Genomic DNA, 27,185 nt, shown 5'->3' on the forward strand with positions numbered 1-27,185 from the left:
AAAAGTAATAGAGATGAGTAATTATTTAAAAGGAATTTGGTAGAAAAAGTTTTACAAAAAATAAAACAAAAAATAAACTTGTTTTAAAAGAATTCTCGTAAAATAAACAAGAAATTTAATTAGTTCCAGTAAGAATAATAAGTCATAGAAAATGTTTTTAAAATAAGATTTTTAATGTCTTTTAGTAAAATTTTGGACAACAATAATAGGATGAGCTCCTTTATTGATTGTAAATACTCATTTCAAGATATCCGAAGGAGTTTCTTTGCAGACACACCGTTTTGATAAAAAAAAATTAAATGAATTCAGCTATTTTCAGCAACATTTCCACTACGCTATATAGTTTACTTTTTGAGATATTGAGGTTGAAACTTGTTAGCATTTTAACATTGATTAAACTAACAAAAAACTAACACGTGAACTAAAATATGTAATTGCTACGTTGACTATTGAAACGGATAAGGCACTCGAGAGTGCATGCTGATATTTTTCACATAAAAATTTTCAACATTAATGTCCGATATGCCAAAAAAACTAGGCTATATCAGCACATAATATTCTACTATAGTCCAATTCTCGCAATGGAGCATAGGATCTCAATAATTCTTCTAAATCTGACTCTATTTGATGATTCTCTATAGATATGGTTTCTTGTGTATCGTACTTTAGGCAGTTCACTTTCTACCGTTTCTCTTCATATACCTTATTTTTCACAAAAGTCATCAAATCCTTTGCCCCTAAAAACACACAACACAAAATGGGGTGTAGAGTTTATGTGACGTTATACTTCATATCACTCTAGTTATCATAGACTCCACTACTCCACCTTTGTCAACTAACCGAGAACATACACACATCTGTAAAAAATCATTTTGAAATCTATTGAAAACCGTTTTTATTAGTAATAAAATCATAAATTTTTAAACTTTATAGTTTGTGTTCTTTGCGCAACTGTCTGAGTAACTTAAAATTTATGTCATATTCAAATTTTTATTTACTTTAGTAAATTTTGACTTAAACCTAATAAATATGATATAAAAAATGCATGAAGGATTTATGAAAAATATATTAACTCAATTCACTTAGCCCGCATTTGGCTTTCGGTTTACAGAATCGCACGACTTCTATAATAGTTCTGCGTCAGCTTCCACTGCATCCAGCTCCTTTGAAACTTGCAGTTTGGTTATTTTCTCGAGAACTTGCATGGTCTGCATATATAATTTTTTCGCCAATTCCATGTCCTTGCCTGGTTCGGAGGATGCTGCTATTTCACAATCACTTTAACAGAAACAAAATAACAAAAAGTGAAAAATGAAATAAAAACAAAAGCAAAAATAAAGTCAAAGTACATTAAAAATATTGTTCTCATAAAAAATAAATTGAAAGAAAGTAGAGAAATGAATAGAGAAAAAAAAAGAAAAAAAAGAAAAGGAAAGAAGAAAGCAGTTGTTCTTACTTAAAATATTCGCCAGTTACATGCTTCAGTTGTGGGTCCGTAGCCAAGCGTATGGCACATTGTGCACCCTCGGTAGGATTTTTCATGAATAGCCACATCCATGGATAAGTCATCAATTTAACACAAATGGCCGACATTAGTGGAGAGCTGTAGCATAATAAAAAGGCAGTCCATAAGTGTGAGTATATAAATTTATATTTATGTATTCAAGATTATCTATAAATTTTAATAATTTAAAGTTCAACGTGATTTAAGCAGAAATTAGGTGCAGATTTTTCGAATGACTTTTGGGGGCCGGAATGAGATCGAAAGTATTTTTTTTATAATGTCTTTTATAATTTACTTTATTTTTTATTTTTTTCACAAATGCCAAAAACTTTAGTAATTAAAATTTTATTTTTTAATTTTAATTTGTTTTTGGTTTTTGATATTAGCCTAATTATAATGAGATAATCTTTTAAGTGCTCTGAAGTGGTAGTGGTGGTGGTGGTGGTGTATGCGGAAATTCTCTTTCACAATCCAAATTAAAAATTTGAACGTTGCAGCAGTCAATTTTCACATTCACACAAAATTTTATTGAATTTGAAGACACAAGAAGACAAAAACACAAAAGAAGTTCAGAATCTTTTATGCACGTTGAAGTATATTCAAGCGCATGCAGCAGGATAATTAAATTTTAAAAACAAATTAACATTAAACCTTGGAAATCCTGGCGAAGACACGTCGTTACCAAATGCGGCATGAAGCCCAATTGTTGCTATGCGTACGTGGTGCGAAACCAAAACAATCTTCATTCTTATACACTTTTTGCTTATTGTTTTCTGAAAACATCTTATAATTAAGAAAGTACGAGACTAAGAGGGTACAACACATATTTTACACAATACAAAAATTGTTAATAAAAAAACAGAGGCAGAATTCCACGACAATGGGAGTTCTAATACATCATCGTAACCAAATAACATTTTCAGTACTCAAAACATTGAGTCAATCATCCGTCGTTCGGTACTGATTTGGTATCTTATGATATCTTCTTATATCGGTACGTTAAAATTAATTTCTTGAATAATAATTCTCATTTATAGAAGAAACGTATAATACAATCGAACATTATACTTTGACGGTATCTCAGGTGGAGTGAAAAGAATTTTATGTTAACAGGTTATCCGCCTTCCAATATTGATTTGATGCCTTATGACGTCTTCTTGTTTTGGTAGATTAAAATCAACTCTTTGGAAAAATATATTCGCCAGTGGAAGAATCTCTTCTTGTTTTGGTAGATTAAAATCAACTCTCTGGAAAATAATGTTCAGCAGTGGAAGCATCTTCTAATATAATTAAAAATTATTTTTTTGAGGTGTCTCAGGTGGAATGGAAAACATTTTATGATAATTGAAAGAAAATTCAGTTAATAGGGTATCCGTCTTTCCATCTTGATTTGATACCTTATAACGTCTTCTTGTTCTGGAAAATTGAAAGCATTTACATCCATTTCGATATTTCTTATATATATAGAAGTCACATTTCCAAATAATAAGTTCATTGAATATAGCAGATGAAACTTACAGTCAATGTATTAAATGACAACAAAAGACTTAAAATATTATGCTTAATGTAATGTCTACTAATGTCAGTATTATTCTTATTAATATAAAGTCAGTAGAGCAATTCGCGACAGATAAACGAAGATTGAGCCTAGCGGCTGTCATGATCTATTTATTAAATTTTGAATCGTGATCCTAAGAAGATATCGGAATGATATTTTTTTAAGGTATTGTTATTTTTTTGTAAAGGAAATAATGAGAAAAATGAGATGGTTATGCTTGGTGCTCTTGGTGACCAATTAACCAAACACTAAATTGGGTTTCTCAAGAGGTCTCACTGTTGCATATCGGGATAATTTTTTTAATTTTGCAGTCTGTAGAATAAATAGTGTTAAAAACAGATGGTTAAGCTTACCGTTCTAGTTGGTTACAAAATACTAAGTCAGTGATCCCTAGATATGGAATTTATGTAGTTAAGTTTAGCAGTCTGAACATGCTACTGATAAAATACTTAATATGTTATCTTAAAGGATCCTTGGATATTGAGACTATTTTTGTAAATATGCAGTTTTTGTACCTAATGACGAATAGAAGATTGAGCTTAGTGCTGTGGATGGCCTATTAACCAAAAACTAAAGCGGTAAACATAAATCAATGGTTGAATTTAGTGCTATAGCCGACGTTTTGATGTATTACTAACAACGGGAGATGCTGAAAAGGCTAACCATCGTCTGACATTTCAAATTGTTTTAGTTTTAGACTCATTTAGGCTGCATTTCGTTAAAAAAAGTGTATTCTAAACGATTTAAGAAATACTATAAGCAGTATTAAAGAAGTAAAAATTGTATTCTTTTAATAAAAATAAGATAAAAAGAAGATATATATGTTAATGAATAATTTAAAAAGAATTAAATTCTTGTTGGAAATATTTATGTTGATTTATATATAGTCTAATCTGCACATATGTGCTCGGGACGTATGAGTGACATTTCAAATATTTCATTATATTCAAAGTAAAGTAAAAGTGAAAAATGAGATTATGGTTTCAATTTCTCTTCATAATATCATTGAGATGTATTTATTGGAAACAATTTAAATTTTTATGCTCAATAAAACTAAGCTAGAGAGGATATTGCTACCCACAAAGTTATTTAAGGCTAACTATTTAAATCTCGTTATCTGTTAAAACAAATGACTTGAGATAAAAAAGGTAGTAATTTTTATTGCAATTGCAAAATATTTTTTTACAGAATAGTTTTATTAGTTCGATTTATGGATGTAAATTGACTAAATATAAATAACTTTTTGACATAAAAGTTTTCAGGACATAATAATTTTTACACTCGTATCTGGAAATAGTTTAAAATTTATTATGCGATATTGTGGTTGTTTTTTAATATTAAGAACAGCTGTTGCTGCAAATAAAATATATCATTTGATATCTATTTAATGTCCACCAATTGGATGACATATTTTGTACGAAAAGTGTAATATTGACAGGAAATGCAGCAGTATCAAATTTTAGTTATTTTATAAATAAAATAAGTAACCCAAAAAATATTTTTAATGAGCCTTAATAGATTATTTAAAACCAAATTTTTGAAATACTGTCAAAAACCTATTTTCTCATGACTAAATTTGGTATATTTTATATAACAGTTTGTTGTTATTACCTCAAAGTATCGAATTTTTTTTTTAGACAAAATAATATTTTTGGAAAAGTTTGGTCAGATTATGCAACAAATACCATCTGCCAAAAAATTATTGGGTTAGTTATGTGAAGTTGTGCAGCAAAAAGTTGTCAGACGAAAAGTGCAAGTACCACAAAAACTCTTAAAGCACTCACACTCATTTGCCAACTCAGTAAACAAAAGTAGTTTAGTTTAAATTAACTTTATAATAGTTTTTGCAGGAGTTCGAAATTGGTTATATTGTTATACAGAGTTAACTTAAATTAAAAGCAGTCATTAGTATTTGGAGGAAAAGAACATTTAAATTAATATATTTCACATAAGAATTAGTTTCAAATTACTAGACCAGTTACATTAGATTGCGATGTCGTGGCTGTCTTATATCAAAAGCCCAATTGAGCTCAAATAAGGACTCATTGTGATATGACGACTTAGTGCAGGCAAGAGGTCAGCGTACGAATAAAACCAAAAGGCACGACTTACCCACTCAAGCGACAATGAACCAACCTGACAAGTCCATAAACTTAGCCAAACCACGAATTTTGTTAGATAAGTGTTGTTAAGTCGGTGAAAAGTCGATGGGCAGTAAAAATTTTAAATCTTCTCCTAGCCAATAATGGAAACTGGCACATATGATAGAGTACAGTTTCTTCCTCATTTGCATAGTCACAAGTACCACAAAAATCATTATAAGTTAGAAATAATGGAATAACCATTATAAGGTATAAGGTTCTTTACACGCACTAACCCGCTAGAACCGATATCGTAGTGCTAAGTAGTTTACGCCGTAGCTATCTGGTATGTTTCCTATCTAGTTTTGACTAGGTCGATCTTGAGATCTGAACGGCGCGGTTCATCTGCTCAGCCTCGTATTAGCTTGGCCATTGCAAGTGGAATACCAATACCTAGAGTAACATTAGTTACTTATACTATTTGAATAATTAATATAATTATTATATTTCAAAAAGAGTAATTTATTATAATACAATTTATTTAATTTAATTTCTTTGTTCTTCATTTAACATTAATTAACATTTTATTAGTTTTTAATATTGTCCCTATACAATTCCCTCACGTTAGTCGATAAAAAAACAATTGCCCCATTCATCAATCATTACAAACTTTTTTGCTTTAGTGTTCATATCAGGTTCACCGACACTTCGACACTTAAGCATACAAACAGACACCCGCACAAAGCAACCAACCAACCAACAACATCAACAGCAACAGCAACAACAATACACAACGCACAATAAAGCACACAACAGAAGAGCACACACATTTGCAAATTACGCTGCACAAAGCATAGAATTGCGATAAATAAATAATTAATGTGTGTTCATCTCATTCATTTGCGCTTTTCCGTGACTTTGGTTTCAATGTTTTCTTTATAATGCTCTGTGTGTGTGTGTGTGTGTAGATTTTTGTGTGCTTATTTGACTTGCACAATGACTTAAGTTGAGGTGAAATGAACTGAGGTGCGATGTGCTGTTATAACTTTAAGATTAACACAACACAACACAAAACAACACAGCAGAGCAGAGCACAACAGCAGGTATAGCAGAGCTATACAAAGCTTTACACATAAAAACATGACAAGCATTTAAATGAGTTGGGAAGTGTCCATCAACTTGAGGGCTAAGCTGGGTAAATAGAGTATGAACACAACAAAAAGATCTTGTTGCAACTAAGATGTGTTGTTGTTTTAGTTGTTAGTTGGTTATGTTGCTGTTTTGTTGTTTAGTTTTAGTTTTTGTTTTTACTTTGATTTTTGTTGTTATTGCAAGTTTAGGTTTCTGTTATTTCTTGAAGCAACAAAGTTCACGTACCTTTCATTGCTAATAAAAGAGCTTTTATCGTTGAAAAAGTGACAGAACAATAACAACAATACAAACAACAGTATGCAGACAAAAAGTAGATAATGAATAGATTAGCCTGACAGTTACTTAAGCTTAAACAAAGGTTAGTAAAGTTAAGCACTTGGAAGAACAAATACAAAAGTAGTTAGAAATGGTAAATATATTTGTTGTAAAAGAAAATGCAGATATTGTAATGATAAAAAATTTTAAATAATAAATATTTCTAATTATTTAAACTAATTGAAGCTTTTATTGACAATAAAAAAACACATAAATTAAATAAAAATGTTATGATTATTATAAAAAATCTCTTATTTAAATTAAAGTCTATTCGGATCGATATACAAAAGCAGCTTTGAGTACTATTAAGATTGAATTTATTAATTATTGTGATTAATTAATTAATTTATATAAACGTATTAATAAATTTTGAAGAGGTAAATTAAAATTAATTTTAACAATTTATTTTTAAATTAATTAAGTTAATTGATTTAATTTTAAAATAAAAATAAACAATAAAAATCTTATAAAACAAAATAATAAAAATTTTTTTTTTTAAAAAAAAAGGATCATTATTTAATAACTGACCAATTAGCCCGTGAAATAATTATTTTTAAAAAAATTTTAATATAATCAAATTTTTTGGCTGACCAACATTTTTTTTTATAAATTATTTATTATCAAAAAAGTAAGTAGAAAGTTACAAATTATTTTTATTTATCAAATTTTTGGGCTGACATTACAGCTGGTTTTAGAAACGGCTCGAGGAAGTTCTTTTCATTCTAACTGAGTTAGTGGTGTTGTTTAACGTCATTTTACATGGCCGGATAATTTTACCACTTTACTATTTTAAATAAATTAAAATAAATTTTTTTTCAATAATTTAATTTTAAATTATAAATTAAAATAATTTAATGTTTATTATAACTCCTAATACTTAAACAGTAGTCAGCTATAAATCCTTCCTTGTTTTAATTCTAGCACTTTACTATTTAAAAATAGCTTCTATGTCACAACTTTATTAAATTGTTATTTTTATCTTCTTGCATAAAGAAATACAGTAAAAATTTAAAATTTAAATGGTTTTAGGATTAAGATAATTCGTAATATTCAAATCTCATTCTGCTCTGCTGTCATTCCTCTACTTGTAAGCAACGCCGAAGTCCAACAGTGAAGTGTTAAATGCACGGTTACCCTATGTTGCTTTGGGTGTTTGGTATTGGGGTTTAACGATTTCTATTTAACAAAGCTATTATTCTGATAAAATTGAGTGATAATTGAAAATGTAAATATAATCCTTCAAAATCTACTTACAACAATTACTTAAAAAAACCAAGATTTCATTTTGTTTAAGTAAAGAGAATACTCAGAATAATTCTAATAAATTCAATAAAAATATTTTTTTTACGGGCACAGAAAACAGTGACTTAATCTGACTTACTTGATTTATAAGGAAAAGCTGTTTTTCATTAAGCGGTTAATTTATTATTCAGTAAAGCAACTGCATAATACGTTGTCAAGGATTATTCAATTATTACCATTTTCTTATCATTTCCCCAAACACCGATTATGCATACATTATATGAATTGTATGTACGGTTGATGCGGAATAGTTCTCATAACGGCAAGAAGACAAGGAGTGGTGTTGGTGCAGTTAGCAGCATGAAACCATTCCAAACTAAATGTAATTTAAAAGCATTAGAGTGATATAAATAAAGCACAGGCATAAGCTCAAGACTAGAATAAAATTTAATATTTAATTTAGTACATTTTCTCTCATAACTGTCGGAACAAAGCCGCATAATGGAACTGACAGGCATGCAAGTAAGGAAGCATTCATTTTTAAATGCTGCAATACAGCACACACAATCATCATGTCAAACAACACAAAGACCTATAAAGCGAATTGCATAAAGGATAAATGGAAAAGCGAAAAACTTACTTCGATAAAAAATGAAAAAACGGATGCCAAACAATCTAAAAGAAAATGTAAATGAGAGAAAAGTGGAAAAGTGGAATACAGGAAACCAACTTTGGTTATCGACTGCAAAAAAACTTATTCCATTTTCTCGTAACGCTCGTATGGCTTGTATGGCTCGTATGGCTCGTATGAGTCCATGTCTACATTTTGTACATCGTATATCTTTTTACCTTGGTCACGTGCCGTAAATGCGAAGTTTATACACAGAATTCAGCTGCAGTTGCCACTTTTTTCTAAAGGTCTTCTAAAGGCTCTGTCTCGGGCATATGGTGAAGGTTGTGTTCGAGTACGTGTTCTGTTTGCCCTTTTGAAAGGTACAAGGAGTAAGGAATAAGCAGCATGTCCAAATGATTTGTATGTACATAGTCGTCACTTTTTTAATGTTGGCAGTTTGCAAATTGTAATGACGCATGTTAACACTTTTCGTTTTTATTTGGTTTAGTGGCCTTTGGAGTCCTTTCGGGCATAAATGATAGATTGGTTTTTACTTCTATAGTGACACTGATTGCCAAAAACACTGTTGCTGTTGCTATTGCTATTGCCAACAAGAATATATTACACTCATTAAAATATGAATGAGTGATTGTTTTGTTATGGTACCTGGCACAGCACAGGTCTGGAAGAGGCTATGTGTTAGGGTAAGGATATGCAATAATATATAAAAATTTTAACTTTACTAAATTTTACAAATAACTTTGTAACTCTTTGAAATAAATAAATTACAAATCCTTGAACATAAACATGATTAGCTTGTCTTGTGTTCAACATTTCGGTTCAAATAGACAAACAATTTCATTTATAATTCATATACACTTGTTATCCTTGTGCTCGGATTTTTCATTTGAAATTCAAGAATTTTTACATTTAACACAGAAATTTTTGGGGTCTTTATCATTATCTATTTTTTGTTTTTTTTTTTTGTTTTAAATTTATGTTTTTAAAATGATTTGCTCCAGATTGCATTTGTTGTTTTTCATAATTTATGCATTAACTTGTTTACATAGACAAATAGTAAAAAAATATAAAAAAATATAACAAAATATCTCATTATTCGCATTATTCGAGGACTGATATTCGCAGGCACTCATAAAGTATCATCACTTCTATTTTCCTATAAATAAAATATAGCGGAAACCACTTTATGCCCCGTGTATCCGTTTTGCGGTGGTGAATGCATAATTCATGAGATTAATGTGGCTTAAATGTGTAAATATATTCCTTTTGGTTTGTTTAATATTTAAATAGATGTTTAGTGGAATAAAATTTAGTTTAATAATAATGAAAATAATCAAAATAGTTACAACAGTTCAACTGCGAATTTTAATATTGCGAATTTTGCGTTTTCCCATAGAATATACGCAGAGTGTATAAAAGGATACTATATTTCTTATATTATAAAACGTTTGATTTAATACTTTTCAAATTGATTTATTTCATATCGAAATTTGATAGATATTTTCATAATGTTGTAGTATGTGAAGTTAAATGGAAAGAGTAAAAACCACGCATATTTCAATGGCTCTGCACGGCTGTCATGAGACCTATACTATTGACTTCAGCATAGAGGACGTTTTTAGATAAGTTTCGTAGTGTATGGTACTGAACAGGGCTGAGTATAGAGCGCTCTGTAATGATGATGCATTGAGTAAAACACCATCCGCTTGATTTCATAAGTAAACAAATAGCAGCATCATCTGCTAGAGACTACGAGCACGGCTCCATTCTTCAGTCCTAGTCCAAATAATATAGACAACATCTTTCCCATTCGAAATTTGGACAGCAAATTTAATGAAGAGTTTCCATTTAGAGACACTTGGCTGTCTAACCAGAAGGTCTAACCATTTTTAACGATTTTAAAAGAGATATTGTTTTTTTCTCAGAAGGACTGAATAAGTTTACTTATTATGTAGAGTGTTTTTCAAGCGGTGGTAATCACTATTAGGGAAGCTTTAGGTTGTGTCTAAGTGGATAATATATTTGATAGGAATATATACACACAATTAGGCGGTTAAACTGCTTTAAAAGTCTTGAGTATACTACGGTTATTGATTATCACACAGTTAACTTAATCGGCAATTGCAACTTAATCGGTCTGACGAGACGGGGTGCTTGAGGAACGAACATTTGTTTAATTCTTTCTCTGCTGCCCAGTTTAATAATATATGGGAAAATTCAAAAATATGTTGGCTTATCGAAAATATTTGTTGAAGATCAGTATGAGCGTTCTATATAAAAGAAATTTAGAACTCTCATTGACATGCCCCGTAAAGATATCAGTGTTATGGTTAACTAAGTTTGAAGACTGAATCTCCCTTTAAACAATTCCTGTCGCAGCTGTGGAAACGCTGAAAGTGCCTCACATCTGCTTCTATATGTGCGCCGGTAAGCTATTTAGGGGCCAACTTTTCTGACGATCTAGAAAGCATTGTAAGTTTTGCTAAAAATTCAAGTTGGTTTTTGAACGTTTGACTTTCTTATACGGTAACATGATGGGTCAACACCTCTAAGTGGATCTTTTGGATTGCCGCTATAGCGTAGACTAAAATTATACGTATTTGATGATGAAGTTGTATTTTAATTCTCGAAGTCATCATTACTACATAGCTTTGAGTATATTAACCATTATGTGTAATATGTATATATATGTATACATATATGTGTATATATATGTACGTGTATATATAAAAAGTATATATGCAGAAGTTTATATTACATTCTATTTTGTTGATATCTATGCGACGATCTCAAAAAACTCTTTTTGGCATAAATATCTCAATATAATAATATAAAATATTCTTATATATCTTAAAATATTCTTATGAAATATATATGTATTTTTAGAAACTAATGCCGAATATATATATATTTTTATTCGTAGACTATAACAATTAAGATACCATAATTTATTAGTTAGTTATTCACGAAACACTTGAACTTGTGTTAGAACTTCCTTCGAGAAACTCTGAGCTAGAATAATGTAATTGTGGTAATAAAATTGATACTACTTTATAACGATCCTCTGCTCACGATACCTCTAGCACTACTACATTCGTACTAGCTACAAAGACAATATCAAATCAGTTTGAAGATGACATCACATTGTACTGTCAAATTAAGTATTTTTAAGTATATTCATTAACAAAAACAAGCACATAACCCAATGTCAATGCACCCCAAAGTTAAAGAAAATCGTTGAGTTTGATATATGAAATAAGATGGCACAGGTGTTTCTCTTTATAGGAAAATAGGAAAGGTTAGCAATTAAAATGAAACACATTCGGCACGAAAAAGTTTATATTTTATGTAAGAATAAATTTCACGTTCGAAACAGGATGGCTCTTTTGTCAAATGAAACAAGGATAATTGCATTAAAGCTATATGGTTCTGGTTCTATACCAGAATCCCCATTCCGCGTTACTGAAATAACAAAAATGGTTAGTAAAAATTTATACAAAAGGATGCGCTTATTGTTAAAATTAATTGAAGTAAACTTTTTATTCCACACTTGAATTGGAATATTTAAATTCTGTGCGAGATTTTAATTAATTTATGCAAATATTTTTTCACGAAAAGCATTTTCTCAATTGTAACAATTTTGCCATACAATTTCCTTAACAAAGGAGTCAACAGCGAAATGCTTTTGTTTTGCAACAAATTAATTTATATCCTGTAGCTTATTTTTTTAACTACAACGTTTTTCAGCGATTTTCCTTTTTAATTATGCGCACATGGTTCTTAGTAAATTCAAATACAAAATAAAAAATACAAAATACAAAATACAAAATACGAAATACAAAAATACGAAAATATCGCTTTATGGCTCTTAAGATTCCATATAGTTTTGGCTGTTAGCTACGCGCCAATGCACATCCGTTTTAAATCCTTTTCCCGACAAATGCAATGGCAATGTTGGCAACTGCCAAAAATGAGTGCTGGTTGCTGTCTGCTGCCTGCTTGCCTCTTGCTGCTTTCTCGTTGGTGGATGCCTGACTGCTGAATACTGAATACTGTATACTGAGTGCTGTAATCGTTAATCACGAACAACATGTGTCAAGATGCACAGTTTCAACTTGGCAAGTTGTTGAACTTGTATTTTGTATGTAGCTTTGTGGGTCGGTTAGTACATATTTGCGTGTCTTTGTAGGACTTCAGTTACATACTCGAAATGCTAGTAACATTGCACATGTGCTACTCAAGCGAAGTACAGGATACTGTATCCGTACTTGCCACTAGGAGCTATACTCCACAAACGGCATAAACAGTCATTACTCTAACTAAAACTGCTAAAACTTTAACCGTAGCATTTAGTCTATGGCTTAGGTTTTTTTTGGGGGGGAAGGGGATATTGGTGGGGTACATTTATCTGCGACCAAAAAACACAGCTGCATTATATATATTTGTATTTATTTCAAGCAAATTAACATCAGGCTCTGAGTCAACCCTCAGCATTTTAATTATACAGCACATCATCGCATTTTATACAAGTATTTCATTTGTATAACGTAAATGTTGCAGAATAAGAAACAAAAGTGAAAACACATTTTTGCAACTAAGAAAATTAACAACAACAAATTTGTTGCATTTAAAAAAATACCAAAAAAAAAGAATGGAAAACAAATAAATCTGCAACAAAACAAAACAAATTTTTACTAGTTCAGTTGTTTTGCGGAAATTGTTCAGAAATTTTTTCTAATTTGCAAGAATTCTACGGCCAACAGTGCGTATGAGTGATTTAAATATGTACGACTGTTGCTGTTGGTGCTGCAGCTACAATTGCTGCCTCTGTTGCTGTTGCTTTTGGCGCTTTCAGTGTTGGTGTTGGTATTGGTGTTTCTGGAACTTGTGTTCAAGTGTTAAAGTGCAACTCTTAACTGCATGTCGAATGTCCGTCCATCCGTCCGTCCCTTTTGATGTTTCTTGTGTAATTTATGTTTAACTTTTCCCTAACAAATGAAATTTTTAGTGCTGCTTTTCGTTTCTGCATTTTGACTGAAATTTTTTGATTGTTGCGGGATGCAATGATACTTTTACAGTTTTACAGCTTGTATACTTAAGCATTTCAAAATCTTAATGAAATTTTTTGAGTGTAGAACAAGCTCATTAAAGTTTATAAGATAAATGATTCAAATGCATTGTGGGGTGAATTCAGTTTTTATTGCCATCGGAAATGGAGTAAAATTTATAAATATTGCCATTAAAAATGTATTTAAGACTATGAGTAAAATTTAAATATATTATTACCACATCCACATCTGATTTATTATGGTTAAAATAAAGTTTTTAATTGAAATGATATATACTTTTACAAAGAAGGAATATGAAAGAGGAATAGAAGCGGTTATAGCCAAATTCTATACTCGAAAAAGCTGTATGGTCAGCCAAAAAAATAATTAATTAAAATAATATAAAAATTTTCGTTGTTGTAGTTCACTACTTTTCGAAATCTCTTTAATAAATCTTTATTCAATCTGAAAGATGAGTTTAAAGGATTATATCAGTTATCAGTGGTTATCAGGATTATCAGTGGTTATCAGGATTATCAGTGGTTATCAGGATTATCAGTGGTAATTGACTTAGATTTAATTAAGTGAATATTTGACTGAGTCAATTACTGTTTTGAATACCATCAAATATTCTTCGTAAGTGTTCTTTTTGACTGCTGGTGATGGATATACAGGGCTGGATATATTAGGTGCACCAACTTATTTAACAAAAACAATATGAAGAGACATACGCATTTCTTCCTTATCAAGTTAAAAATCATTTGACTTATTTTAAAGAGATTTTATCACGTCATAGAATTTTATCGCTCTAGCGACCCACTCTTAAATGTAGTCTTAGCAGCATTCTATATTATGTTGATATATGTATATATAATATTCAAACTAAAACAAAAATATGCCATTCACTTTTTGAAACAAATAAAAACTTTTAAATATTTTTATATTTATTATTAAATTATTATTAATATTTTTTTCGTTTTCATATAAATTTTATAATAATTCAGTTCAACCTTAAAATAAATGTTCCGCTTGATTTACCATTACAATTTCTTTAATGAAATATATCTACATATTAATACATTATAAGCTTATAACATTGTAGGTACAATTAGAAGTCTATATATATTCCGTAACGATAAAAATGCTAGAATATAGCATTTAATTGCGAAAATGCAGCACTTTTAGTAAAATGTACATGGTGAAATTGTATTATTTTTTATTTAAGCACATGCACGTGTCAATATAGTTTCTAAAATTTTCGTTTATATTAATTTATTAAATAAAATCGATGATTTATATCCAAAAAAAAAATATTTCAATTTTAATTAAATTATTTCTGCGCTATATTTCAGAATCGAACTAAGTGAATTAGCTCAACTCTTATCTGATTTTAACTAGAGATTGATTTTATTTATATTTCATTTATATGATTTATATTTTATTTTATTTATTTATATGTAGTTATAGTATCGATGGTGGTAATCACCGTATTTTTCGCTCTTTGCATTGTTATTTGGAAAACCATTTTCCAAAAAGCAAATGCGATTTTAGTTACTAATAATTTTGGAATAGTGAAACCTGTGGTACCAGTTTGCAAGATGGTGATCACATAAGTTAATAATTACATGTTTTTCATTTAATAATTTTACTTTTATAACAATAAGTAATCTTTTAAAATGGTTAGTAAGTTTGTAACTACAGCGTAGTGAAGATATTTCGGAACTATGTTGCTAAAATCAACTTGGTGTGCCTTTGTAATGCAAAATTTCGTTTAGATAATATTTATTATTTCGTTTAGATAATATTTATATTTATTCATTTTTAATTAAAGATTTTACGACTTGCATTCTTCTCAGTTGTGGTGAAGCTTAGCAGACAACACCCACAGAACGCTGCGACATCTCAAGCTCAACTTGAAACTGATAAACATTTATATGAATTAAAGTGAGTTGTAAATTTTTTTTTCGTTGTTTGATATAATAAATGATATAACATCCTTTAAGTATTGAACTGCCAGATAAGAGCTTTCGAAATGAAACTGCAAGTTTGCAGATATCTGATAATTCCAAAGATCTATCTGTTACTGGATTGATAGGAATAAATTTTATAAAGACGAACACAATAGGTAAATGGGCTTACATTGCGGATAAGAATGGATTTGTCGTTCGTTATATTTATAAACAGTTAAAGGCTACTCAACAAGATCCTAGCTATTCTTCAACAACATATCGCCCAACTCCACCACAATATTTACCAGCACCACCACCACCAAAGTCTTTAAGTCCGAATGCTTTAAAAAGTGCTGGTGGTTAAAGATGTAGGGCAGTGATATAACATAGTTAACATGAATTTATTTAAGCAACTCTTATCTGTATCTTGTTCTAGGAGCTCGAGAAAGGCACAAAGATCTTGATATATTTTCGTAAAATTAATTTAAGTTAAAATTTATTAATGCAGTATATATAAAATAACAATAAATACTTACAGTATATACAATAAAATATAAAAGAATATTTAATTAGTTTCACAATAAAACATTTAATCTCAACAATAGCAGACATACTTCCGAGATGCAGGCGCTTATTTCTCCTTAATTAAATAAATTTAAATAATTTCTATAAATTTTCTTGATTATAAGTAACCAATTCATTTAAAATATTAATTGCATTCTTAAAAACAACTATATGTTAGTATTTCAGTATTGTGCATTAAAAAACCAGTCATTGTCTAGCATTTTTACGTTTTCAAGTTTAAATCTTTATGAATTAACTGGGATGTGGTCAATGCAATTGACATTTAAAATATTTTTCACAGTCTTTTCTCTAAGCGCACAGTACGCAGAAGATTCTTTCTATACCCATGTGAGACCAGGTCGTCTTTAGGTGAACAGGTTTTTTAAAATAAAATTTATTTAAAATCAAATAATTGCGATTTAAACAAACATAATTTCTTACAAGAAAAAACTATGGCTTGAAGTCTTCAGTAGTTTTCTAATCATTACGTAGTGAAGACATACAAAGATCATGGTTCTGAAATTTGCTGGGTGTGCTTTAGTAATGCAAAATTTATTCTGTTACTCCTATACTTACTTTTTTTTACTTAAAGATTCTACAAGTTGCACTTTTCTTCTTTCTTTCGGTAAAGTTTAATAGACAAAACCCACAGAGGAGTACTAGGAGTATAGTACCTAAAGTTCAATTTATTATCTAATAAAAATGAATTTTATTGCGAAGTCTTTATTTGTAATTTTGAATAATGATATATGTTTTCAGTTACCTAATAGTTCCAAAGAAGATTTATCTATTACTGGATTCATTCAAATAAATTTTATAAAAACGAATGCAATGGCAAACTGGACTTATACTGCGGATAAGAATGGATTTTTAGTTCGTTATATCTACAAGCAGTTGAAACACACTGAACAGCTTTTAAGCAATACTCCTCCAACTAGGCGACGTATTATAGGTTCAAGACCATGTTCAGGAACATACTCATCATTCACTTCGACGTTACGATGTGCCACAACTTTAAGCGCGGAAGCTCTAAAAACTGCTGCTGGTTAAGAATATAAAATATTGATGCATTTAAGCTCCGGAATAATTTTTAAAAATTTTTAATAATTTATTTTATATTGAAATTTTTAAGCACAACATAATGAATTAAAAATAATATAAAAAAAAATATTTTAATAATCTTAACATTAATCACAATTTTCATTCTAATCTCTATAAATCTAAAGACATGATAAAATCCAACTATATTAAAAATTAAATATCAAAACAATATAATTTAAAATACTTGAACTATAATAAATACAAAAATATTTCAAATAGATCTACCAAAGTATAGTTGTAATACGTCGCCTAGTTGGAGGAGTATTGCTTAACAGATGTTCAGTGTGTTTCAACTGCTTGTAGATATAATGAAGGCATAATCCATTATTATTCATATGTGTGAACCCAGTAATAGATAAAGCTTCTTTGGAACTAATGTGTAGATACTTGAAATTTTCCAATTTCATTCCGAAAACTATTATCACGCAGTTGTATTTCGAAACAAGCATTATTATGCATAATTCTGAATAACAACTTCATAGCAAAATTTAATTCATATAAATTTTTATTAGAATTTATTGCATTTTATCTACTAAACTTTATCAAAAGACAGAAGACAAGTGCAACTCTTAAAATCCCTATTAAGTAATAGAAGTTAGAGTAAGAAGACTAGAATAAAGTTCACATAACTAAAGCTCAACAAACAACCATGAAATTCGAAAACCATGATCTCCAAATGTCATCAAAACGAAATGATTAGGAATCTACTGAACATCTTAATTGATCATTTTTAATTCACAAAAAATTAAGTTTGCTTAAATCTCAATTATTTGATTTTAAATAAATTTTATTTTAAAAAACCTGTTCACCTAAAGACGACCTAGTCTCACATGGATATAGAAAGAATCTTCTGCGTACTGTGCGCTTAGAGAAAAGACTGTGAAAAATATTTTAAATGCCAATTGCATTGACCACATCCAAGTTAATTCATAAAGATTTAAACTTGAAAACGTAAAAATACTAGACAATGACTGGTTTTTTAATGCACAATACTGAAATACTAACATATAGTTGTTTTTAAGAATGCAATTAATATTTTAAATGAATTGGTTACTTATAATCAAGATAATTTATAGAAATTATTTAAATTTATTTAATTGAGGCGCGTGCATCTCGGAAGTATGTCTGCTATTGTTGAGATTAAATATTTAATTCTAAAACAAATTAAATATTCTCTTATATTTTAATGTATATAGCAAATATTTATTGTGAATAATGATATATATACTACATTAATAAATTTTATCTTAAATTGATTTTACGAAAATCTATCAAGATCTTTGTGACTTCCTCGAGCTCCTAAAACAAGATACAGATAAGAGTTGCTTAACTTAAAGTGATGTTAACTATGTTATATCACTGCCCTACATCCTTAACCGCCAGCACTTTTTAAAGCAGTCGGACTTAAAGACTGTGGTGGTGGTGGAGGTAAATATGGTGGTGGAGTTGGGCGATAGGTTGCTGAAGAATATTTATAACGAACGGCAAATCCATTCTTATCCGCAAGGTAAGCCCAATTTCCTATTGTGTTCGCCTTTATAAAATTTATTTTTAGGAATCCAGTGACAGATAAATCTTTGGAATTATCAGATATCTGTAAACTTGCAATTTCATGTCGAAAGCTCTTATCTGGCAATTCAATGCTTAAAGGATGTAATATCATTTATTATATAAAACAACGAAAAAAATTCACAACTCACTTTAATTCATATAAATGTTTATCAGTTTCAAGTTGAGCTTGAGATGTCGCAGCGTTCTGTGGGTGTTGTCTGCTAATCTTCACCACAACTGAGAAGAGTCCAAGTCGTAAAACCTTTAATTAAAAATTAATAAATATGGATATTATCTAAAAGAAATGAGTTTGCATTACAAAAGCACACCAAATAAATTTTTCCGAAATATCTTCACTACGCTGTAGTTATAAAGCTACTTACCATGAAGGTATTATTTTATTTAAATTTACAGTTAAAGTTTCAAAGGTGGTAATCGTTGTATTTTTCGCTCTTTGCATTGTCAACTGGGAAACGACTTCTTCAAAAAGCAAATGCGTTTTTAGTTAATAATAATTTTGGGATAGTAAAACTTGTGGTACCAGTTTGCAAGGTGGTAATTACATAAGTTATATTTACATTATAATTATTTAAAAATTTTATTTTTATAAGAATAAATTATCTTCAAAAATGTTTAGTAATTTTGCCACTACCGTGTAGTGAAGACATTTCAAAATCATGATTCTAAAATTTACTTGGTGTGCTTTTGTAATGCAAACTCGTTTCTTTTAGATAATATTTATATTTATTTATTTTTAATTAAAGATTTTACGAGTTACACTCTTCTTAGCTGTAGTGAAAATTAGCAGACAGCACCCACAGAACGGTGCAACATCTCAAGCTCAACTTGAAACTGACAAAAATTTATATGAATTAAAGTGAGTTGTGAATTTTTTTTTTCGTTTTTTGTTACAATAAATAATGACTACGTTTTTCAGTATAAAATTACCAGATAATGGCTTTAGAAATGAAATTGCAAAATTTCAGACATCTGAAAGTTCCAAAGATGATCTATCTGTTACTGGATTCATAGATATAAATTTCATAATATCGAATGCAATCGCGAACTGGTCTTATACTGCCGATAAGAATGGATTTTTAGCTCGTTATATCTACAAGCAGTTAAAGGATACTCAAAAATATCCTAGCTATACTTCAACAACCTTTATTCCAACTACACCATCAACAACTTACACCACGCCAACATATCCGACAACCAGAACACCAGCAACATATAGACCCCCAACACAGTCTTTAAGTCCGAATGCTTTAAAAAGTTCTGGCGGTTAACATAGTGAACATAGGTAACATAGTTCACATGAATTTAAGTCAAGTAACTTCTATTTTTATCTAATCTTTTGGGGACTTAAGGAGGATATAAGGATTTTTGATATTTTGGTAGTAACAATTTAAATTGAACTTTAATAAATGTAGTATGTATAGCATTATTTACAATACAATATTTACACTATATGCAATACAATAAAATACAATATTTAATCAGTTTCCATATCGTATCAATGTTAATATTAGATTTTACATATAATAATAAAATATAAAAAAAAATTGTGAAAAATCAATAAGAGGTAATGTTTTTATAGAAACTAATAAAAATAGGTCTTGTTTTGTTCTCGCACTACTTGTGGTTTATAAATATTTGTAACACCAATTGACCATAGGAGGCTCATTTTTTGCAGAGATGAGAAACAGGTTAGGTTTTACCAAAATTAAAGACATGACCTAAATTTACAAGCTCGGACAGCCTAGCACATCTAAATAATTGTGGTGCCTTTTTATAAATCAAATGACCGTAATGATGTAATAGAAGTGTCGTATTTAGGTGGATGGTGTTCAATGAAGAAATTCCGCCATTGAAATTATAGATAATAAAAACTATATAGTTCAGACATATTTTTGAGTGTATATTTGAGTATTAAAATTAACTAGAAATTTTAATAATAATACTTAAAAGAATTGGAGAAGCAAGTCAACTTTCAAAGATAATTAGAAAAAAGAAATGTTAGAAGAGTTAGTTTAGTTTTAAAGTAAAAAGTTTATAGCTTGAATTTTTACATTTGTATATTTATAAACATATATCTATAATATATAAGTATATATAAGTTAAGTATATATAAGTTATATATATATAAGAATTTATATATAACTTTATACTTTATACCCCTTTTCCTTTTCGCACTGTTATTATAATAATTTAATTAATTGTTTATGTAGTTCATTCAAAAATGGTCCCACTATATGTACCTATCTTCACTCTCTGATCAATCTTTTCACTGCTATTATAATTCATTAAGGTAACTAAAAAATATGTAAAATTCTACAAAATGTAACCCATCCCCTTCCTTTATTATAATTTATTTAGTGAATTGTTGTGAAAAACAATGACTAATAGTATTTTGTAATACTATTATTCCGATAAACCATTGGTACAAAACATGCGATCATGCGACTGATAGAAGTACCTGGTGATTGCATGGGCTTTTTCCGTTCATTTTAGGTAAAAAAAATACGTAATTTTCAACAAGATCACTAAACAGAACTAGTGTGTAAGTTCACTGTCAGAACAAGATCACTAAACAGAACTTGTGTGTGTGTTCATTGTCAGGTGAGCAAAATGACATACATGACAAATTAATGCGTAGCGTACTTTCACTGGCGCCATCTTCTAATTTAATCGGAAAAAATTTATGTATGCACCTGTTACGTAGTATATGTTCAGGTCGCTTGTTTTTTCCTATCCGTATCGTAGGTGATGATGATGAAGACTCTGAAGCAATGCATAATTCATAGTCCGGTAAATAAAATTAATTTAATTTGGAAAAAAAAGTACTAAATGAAAAATCAAATAAACGTTTTTGATTTATAAGCGCATTATGCGCGTAAGTGAATTTATTTAATAACTTTTTGTGTTTCAAAAAGTTTTTAAAAAAATATTTTTAGCCTAATAGGCAAAATATTTTTCGCTCGAAAATGCACAAATATTTCCCTTTTAAATTTAAATTTGATAAATGGAATCAAAAGCCACTTACTTGCGCAAATGTGCGGTGCCACGGACCAGACCAGGTGTGCAACAATTGACCGTAACGTTGCTTTCTGGAAAAAAAATATGGAATGAAATTAAAGAGGCAACAAACAGAAATGAAACAGGACATAAAATTAAAAAAAGTACAAAATTCAAAAAAAAAAAATAGAAAAAAACCAAAACCAATTTAAATCAGTTTAACAAAACAATTTAAAGAACGCAAGAACATAAAAAAGAGCACAGGAAAAGGACATCGGAAACAAGGTAAATTAAATAAAAATTTTGTTAAACCATAAAAACACGTACAGGCAACAAACGCCAAATGTCAGAGACGCAGGCTGGCAGGCCCAGAATAGTGTTTGTAGTGTACCAAGTTTAACAAAGTTCACATTACATTTTTTATTTTTATTTTCTTTTTACTTTTCATTTTATTTGTTATTTTATTATTTTTTTGCAGATTGGAAACATTTTTCTCTCTGCTATTCTGCCATTCACATCACACAACATCACACAGGCACACAACATTACACAAGAGTTAGTCCTATAGGCCATATGTGCCTATAGCCTATATAAAACCTATTCCAACAAAATGTCCATTGTTGCTTACCTTTCAGTTCTCGCGCCAACCAGCGTGTTGCCAACACAACACACAATTTGGAATGGGAGAAGGCATCGCGTGCATGAAACTTAACAGCCCATGTGCCCACATTCAGTGGATCATCAAACTCGATTTTGGCTGCAGCATGAGCATGGGCGGAAGTATTTATAATGCGTCCATTCTCAGAACGACGCAAATGTGGCAATAACAATTGTGTCAGCAAAAAATGCGCCAAATAATTCACCTGCAAATGCAATTCAAAGCCATCCACAGTTGTGTTTGTAGGTTGAAAAATCACGCCCGCATTATTTACCAACACGTCAATGCGCTCGAATTCGCTCATGATATTCCGTGCGAAACGATGCACATTGTCAAAGGAGCACAAATCGAGGTAACGTGCTTCCACGTAGAAGACTCTACCAGCCGCGGCACGACAGCCCAATTCTCGTTTTATGATAGCAGCTGCACGTTCCGCTGCCGGCATATTCCGACAGGCCAAAATAATGCGTCCACCACGTGTAGCTAATGCCTTCGCTATCTCGAAACCAATGCCGCTGTTACCGCCTGTAATGATGACAATTTGTTCCTTGATTTGATTATCGTTAGGACAACGTTGACCGCTCATTATGGTGCTGCAATAAGCAAAAAAACAAAAAAAAACAAAAAAGGAAAAGATGATATTTTAATAGAAATACGAAATACAAAATATTACAAAAAAATTGACATAAAATACACAAAATAATAACAAATTATATGCTGGCAATGCTGACATTGCTGACAATGCTGGCACTGCTGGTAATGCGTCCTTTGCTCTATGCTCTATGCGTTGTTGATGCTGTAGATCCAGAGTGTTTCGTTGCCACAGGCGTTGCTACAACAAATTGTTGTTTTGATTAAAGCACAAATTGCTAATTCACTTGGACATTGTCGATACTGCTCGCAAGCACTTGTGCGAAAATGATAATTATGCCATGTTACCGCTGAACTCTACCGGCATGCGGGTAAGTCGCCAAAAGTGCTAGAGGCCTGGTACTTTAATTGAAAACAGTTTAGTCGAGTGTGGGCCACTGCGTGGCCTGTTATATTGTTTATCCACGTGCTGCGTACACAAACACATTTAATTGTTGCTTATTTATGGCTTTTAATTGGGTGTACAGTACAGTACGGGGGAAAATTTTAGAATTATTTCACAACAATTCAAATTTACATAGCGAAGCGACGCGATTTTTACCACAGCACCGCAAATGTAAGCGGTTTTCAACTGGCACCAAAATTAAATCTCGCACAAAAGAGATTTATTGCTGATCCAATTAAATGCTGCGACAACCAGAAAACATGAAAAACGAAAGCAGGAAAAGCTGCAAGCAGGAAGCCAACACATATCCAGGAGTGTATTTATGTTCCTACACATGTACTAAATATAGGTTTATGCCTTTTATATTTAAATTGCACAATTTCGACTATACTCGCATTATTTTGAATTAATGCGCTCTCATATATGAGTTCATACACATATTTTTCATTTTCTGCTATTTTATCAAAAAATTCATGTTTGGGTATTTTATCTAAATTTTTATGAATTGGTTAATTAAACATTAAAATGGGAAGCACCTGAACAAACAAGAGTCCTTGAGAATAAAAAAAAACAACATTTGAATAATTGCGCCTAAATGTAGACTAAATTATAAATTGGCTGAAGAGGAACGTATTTAAACTGCAATTATATACTTCCAATTAAATTAACTCAATTGAATACAATTTGTTTGCTTTTTATTTACGTATTTAAATTGTCTTTATCTGCAAAATTGAGTCAAAAATTTAAACAGCATTTATATAAATAATTAATCTTAGCAGCGATAAAAGTTGAAAGACACCGTTAATAGCTTGGTAATTTAGGTAATCCTCAAGCCATAGTAGACTGATTTATACATTTAACTATAATGAGATCTCTCTTCTCAAAAAAATAGTTCTAAAATTGTTGACTGATATCTCAACAAGATTAGTCTCTCAAAAGTAATTAAATGTCGTCTCTATCTAGAAATAAATGAAACTTTCAAACACATTCATTGTGTTTAACAGGCTTCCATCGTGGTCAGCAGAACAATATTGGAGTTAAAGCTTCCGAACATGTTGGATAACAACATCTCCTCAATATGAAAAAGTCTGCTTTCTAGTTCATCCTTTTAACTATAACAAGACGTCTCATCTGAATAAAACAACAAGTTTGGTCTCTAGAATGTAATGAAATGCTATCTCAGCCTAAAAGTAGATAAGACTTCAAGTCTCATATATCGTGACTATCAAGCTTAGATCACAATCAGAAGAAGAATACTGAAGTGTAAACTTCTGTATATGTTGAATAATAAGAACTCGTCATTATAAAGTACTCTACTTCTCATGAAATACAGTTTATTCCTTGTTTAATTTGAGTTAATCAAAACACAAAAGAATTGCTCTGTTTGCGGCGTTCTGTTCCATTAGGAACCGATATCACTGTTATTATTATATGTTATTATATTCTATGGTTGTAGGACTTAAAAAATGTTAAACAGAAATTACTTTAGCAGTAATTTAATTTTCGGTTTGTACAATAGTACAATAGTGTTCATTACGTCAATTTCATTTTTCAGAGTGACGTAATTTTGTGATATAATAGTTATTTGTCATGATTGCAACGTTCTGATCTATTGAAACCGTATATAATATATATATTTTTTATAATATATAAAAATGGATTATCTCTAATTTTTATTTTGTAGGTAACTTTAATTTCTGTACCTTATTCTGGAACCTTGGAGTTCCTCAAATCGAAAATCTGGAGTATATATACTGTTCACTATTATAATAGCAAGCCAATTTAAAATGAATTGGTTTCTGTATAACTGAAGACTAGATTTAGAGTAAGCCTATGCATTCGACTAACACTCCTACGCATGTAATGAAGTTTATCGATTTCAATGACTCCAACTCATAAAGAGTTAGGTGTACCTTTGAGTTCCTCAAATCGAAAGTCTGGAGTATATGTACCATTCACCAATGTCACCGGGCCGTGTATTATTATAGCAAGCCAATTTAAATTTGGTTAATATCCATATAATGCAAACTGAAGACTAGACTATGACTATATCCAAACATTTTTCAAGTCTATGTGTTCGATATCTTTATGTAGTTAAGTGTATAGTTAGTGTATAAGTGTATCGTTTTGTTATTACTCGGCATTAACCGAATGGGTTTGTTTATTTTAATCCATATAGTAAAAAATTTTTTAAAGTCATTTAAAAATTATTTGCAGATATTTATTATTTGGATTGTAAACAAAATTTTAAACTAAACTTAGTTGCTGAAGTATTTCGAAGTGGTACTACTATATAACGCAATTACCTCAAATACCACACATGAAAGTAGTTAAAGGAGTTAGATGCACTTTATAAGAAATTACTAAAACTACTTTGAACTTAATTCATTGTAATTATTACACAAAGTTGGCCCTTTTAGGCACACAATATGCTCCGCACTGTATATTTCGCGAAAGCCTGCCTGTAAAATATTCTTGGCTAAGAAAATAAAATAAAATTAAATTTGGTACTCATGCAAATTTACGTATAGTATGAAAGAAAATTCTTTTTTTTAAATATGCTTTTTATGCTGATATCGTTTATATAATTTGATTTTAAACTGTTAATTATATATGATTACTGTTAAAAACACCAGTAATTGATATTTTGATTTATACCAGTAATTGATACTGGTTAACTAGCGGATGTTTTTTCACCATAACCCTTTATATATTTAATTATATTTTTCACAGTAATTTTAAAAATGAAGTCACTACCAGAACACACATATGTTTCTCTTCATTATATCTACATATGTATATGTAGATATAATTTTTGAAGCAATGTATTATATTTTTGTGACCAATTATTTAAATTTATGACCGGAAGTAATGTGCGTTTATATCTAGTTTTTTTTTAGCTCAAGAATAAAATAAATTTTATATGGAAAAAATTCTGTGCACTTTTGCACAAAGTGCTTCTCCTTTTCAAAGGAGAAGTACGCATAGAAAAACTTTAATAATGCATGAAAAATAATATTTTTCCAACTTTTGCTCACACTTATCCCAAAAAAATTTTTTCCATAAAAAAGTTTTATAAATATTGCTCGGAACATTTGCTCCTCTCGGACGTCTTAATACACATCAAGACGGAACGGAACAATCTATTTTAGTCGAGTAAGTTTTGAACAAGTTCACTTCATGTACTTCACGCTAATAAAATAACATTTGCATGACAAAATAAACAAAATATACATAATAAAATAAAAAGAGAAGTTTATAATAAAAAGTGAACTGGAATAAATGTTAAAAAGCGAACGAATTTTTACACACCGCACCATAATCAGTAAGCCCACGACTGCAGCGGCAATGGTTGGCCACCAGGTTTTGAATGGATCCGCATTCTCAAATATTGACATAAGGCTTTCCATTTTGGCGAGAAATTGCAAAATTCGGTATAAATTTTTATGTCATCAAAAAAAAAAAAAGAAAAAACACGGAAAAATATTGAAGTTTCGCAATTTGCCGGGTACTGGGGAAAAGTCAATTGAAATGTAGTGAAAACCGCACTATGCACTCAAAAAAAAAATGAAAGAAAATACGAAAAAATAGCAAACCGAACGTTAACTGAAGACAGTAAAGCGAGAAAAAAAAAAGAATTGTATTGCATAAATGACGAAGTTACAAGCACTTTTCTTAATTTATTTCATTTTGATGGCAGCACACACAGATGAACGTACCGCGGCACTGCAATCCCGAACCGTGACTGAATCTGCAGCAAGCATTTCGAAATTG

At 30.1% G+C, this 27,185-nt stretch overlaps 2 protein-coding genes across 3 annotated transcripts; one reads left to right on the forward strand and one right to left on the reverse strand.

The window, feature by feature from the left end:
- Positions 1–912: 912 nt before the first annotated feature.
- On the reverse strand, positions 913–27,185 carry LOC119684108 (retinol dehydrogenase 13-like). The gene is made up of 5 exons (XM_038098057.1): positions 26,724–27,185; positions 22,346–22,968; positions 21,746–21,809; positions 1,457–1,603; positions 913–1,278 (listed from the first exon to the last, which is right to left on the reverse strand). Exons 1-5 carry the CDS (start codon positions 26,819–26,821, stop codon positions 1,125–1,127), a joined length of 1,086 nt encoding a protein of 361 aa, XP_037953985.1. The 5' UTR covers positions 26,822–27,185; the 3' UTR covers positions 913–1,124.
- LOC119684109 lies at positions 15,225–16,006 on the forward strand. Of its 2 annotated transcripts, XM_038098059.1 has the most exons (4): positions 15,225–15,288; positions 15,366–15,478; positions 15,538–15,851; positions 15,920–16,006. In XM_038098059.1, the coding sequence occupies exons 1-3, from the start codon at positions 15,259–15,261 to the stop codon at positions 15,845–15,847; spliced, it is 453 nt and encodes a 150-aa protein (XP_037953987.1). In that variant the 5' UTR covers positions 15,225–15,258; the 3' UTR covers positions 15,848–15,851; positions 15,920–16,006. The 2 variants fall into 2 exon arrangements, with proteins under 2 accessions (XP_037953987.1, XP_037953986.1); XM_038098058.1 differs by having other exon boundaries at positions 15,538–16,006.

Source organism: Teleopsis dalmanni, chromosome 2, assembly GCF_002237135.1.
Source record: "Teleopsis dalmanni isolate 2A chromosome 2, ASM223713v2, whole genome shotgun sequence".
NCBI classification, from domain to species: Eukaryota; Metazoa; Arthropoda; class Insecta; order Diptera; family Diopsidae; genus Teleopsis; species Teleopsis dalmanni.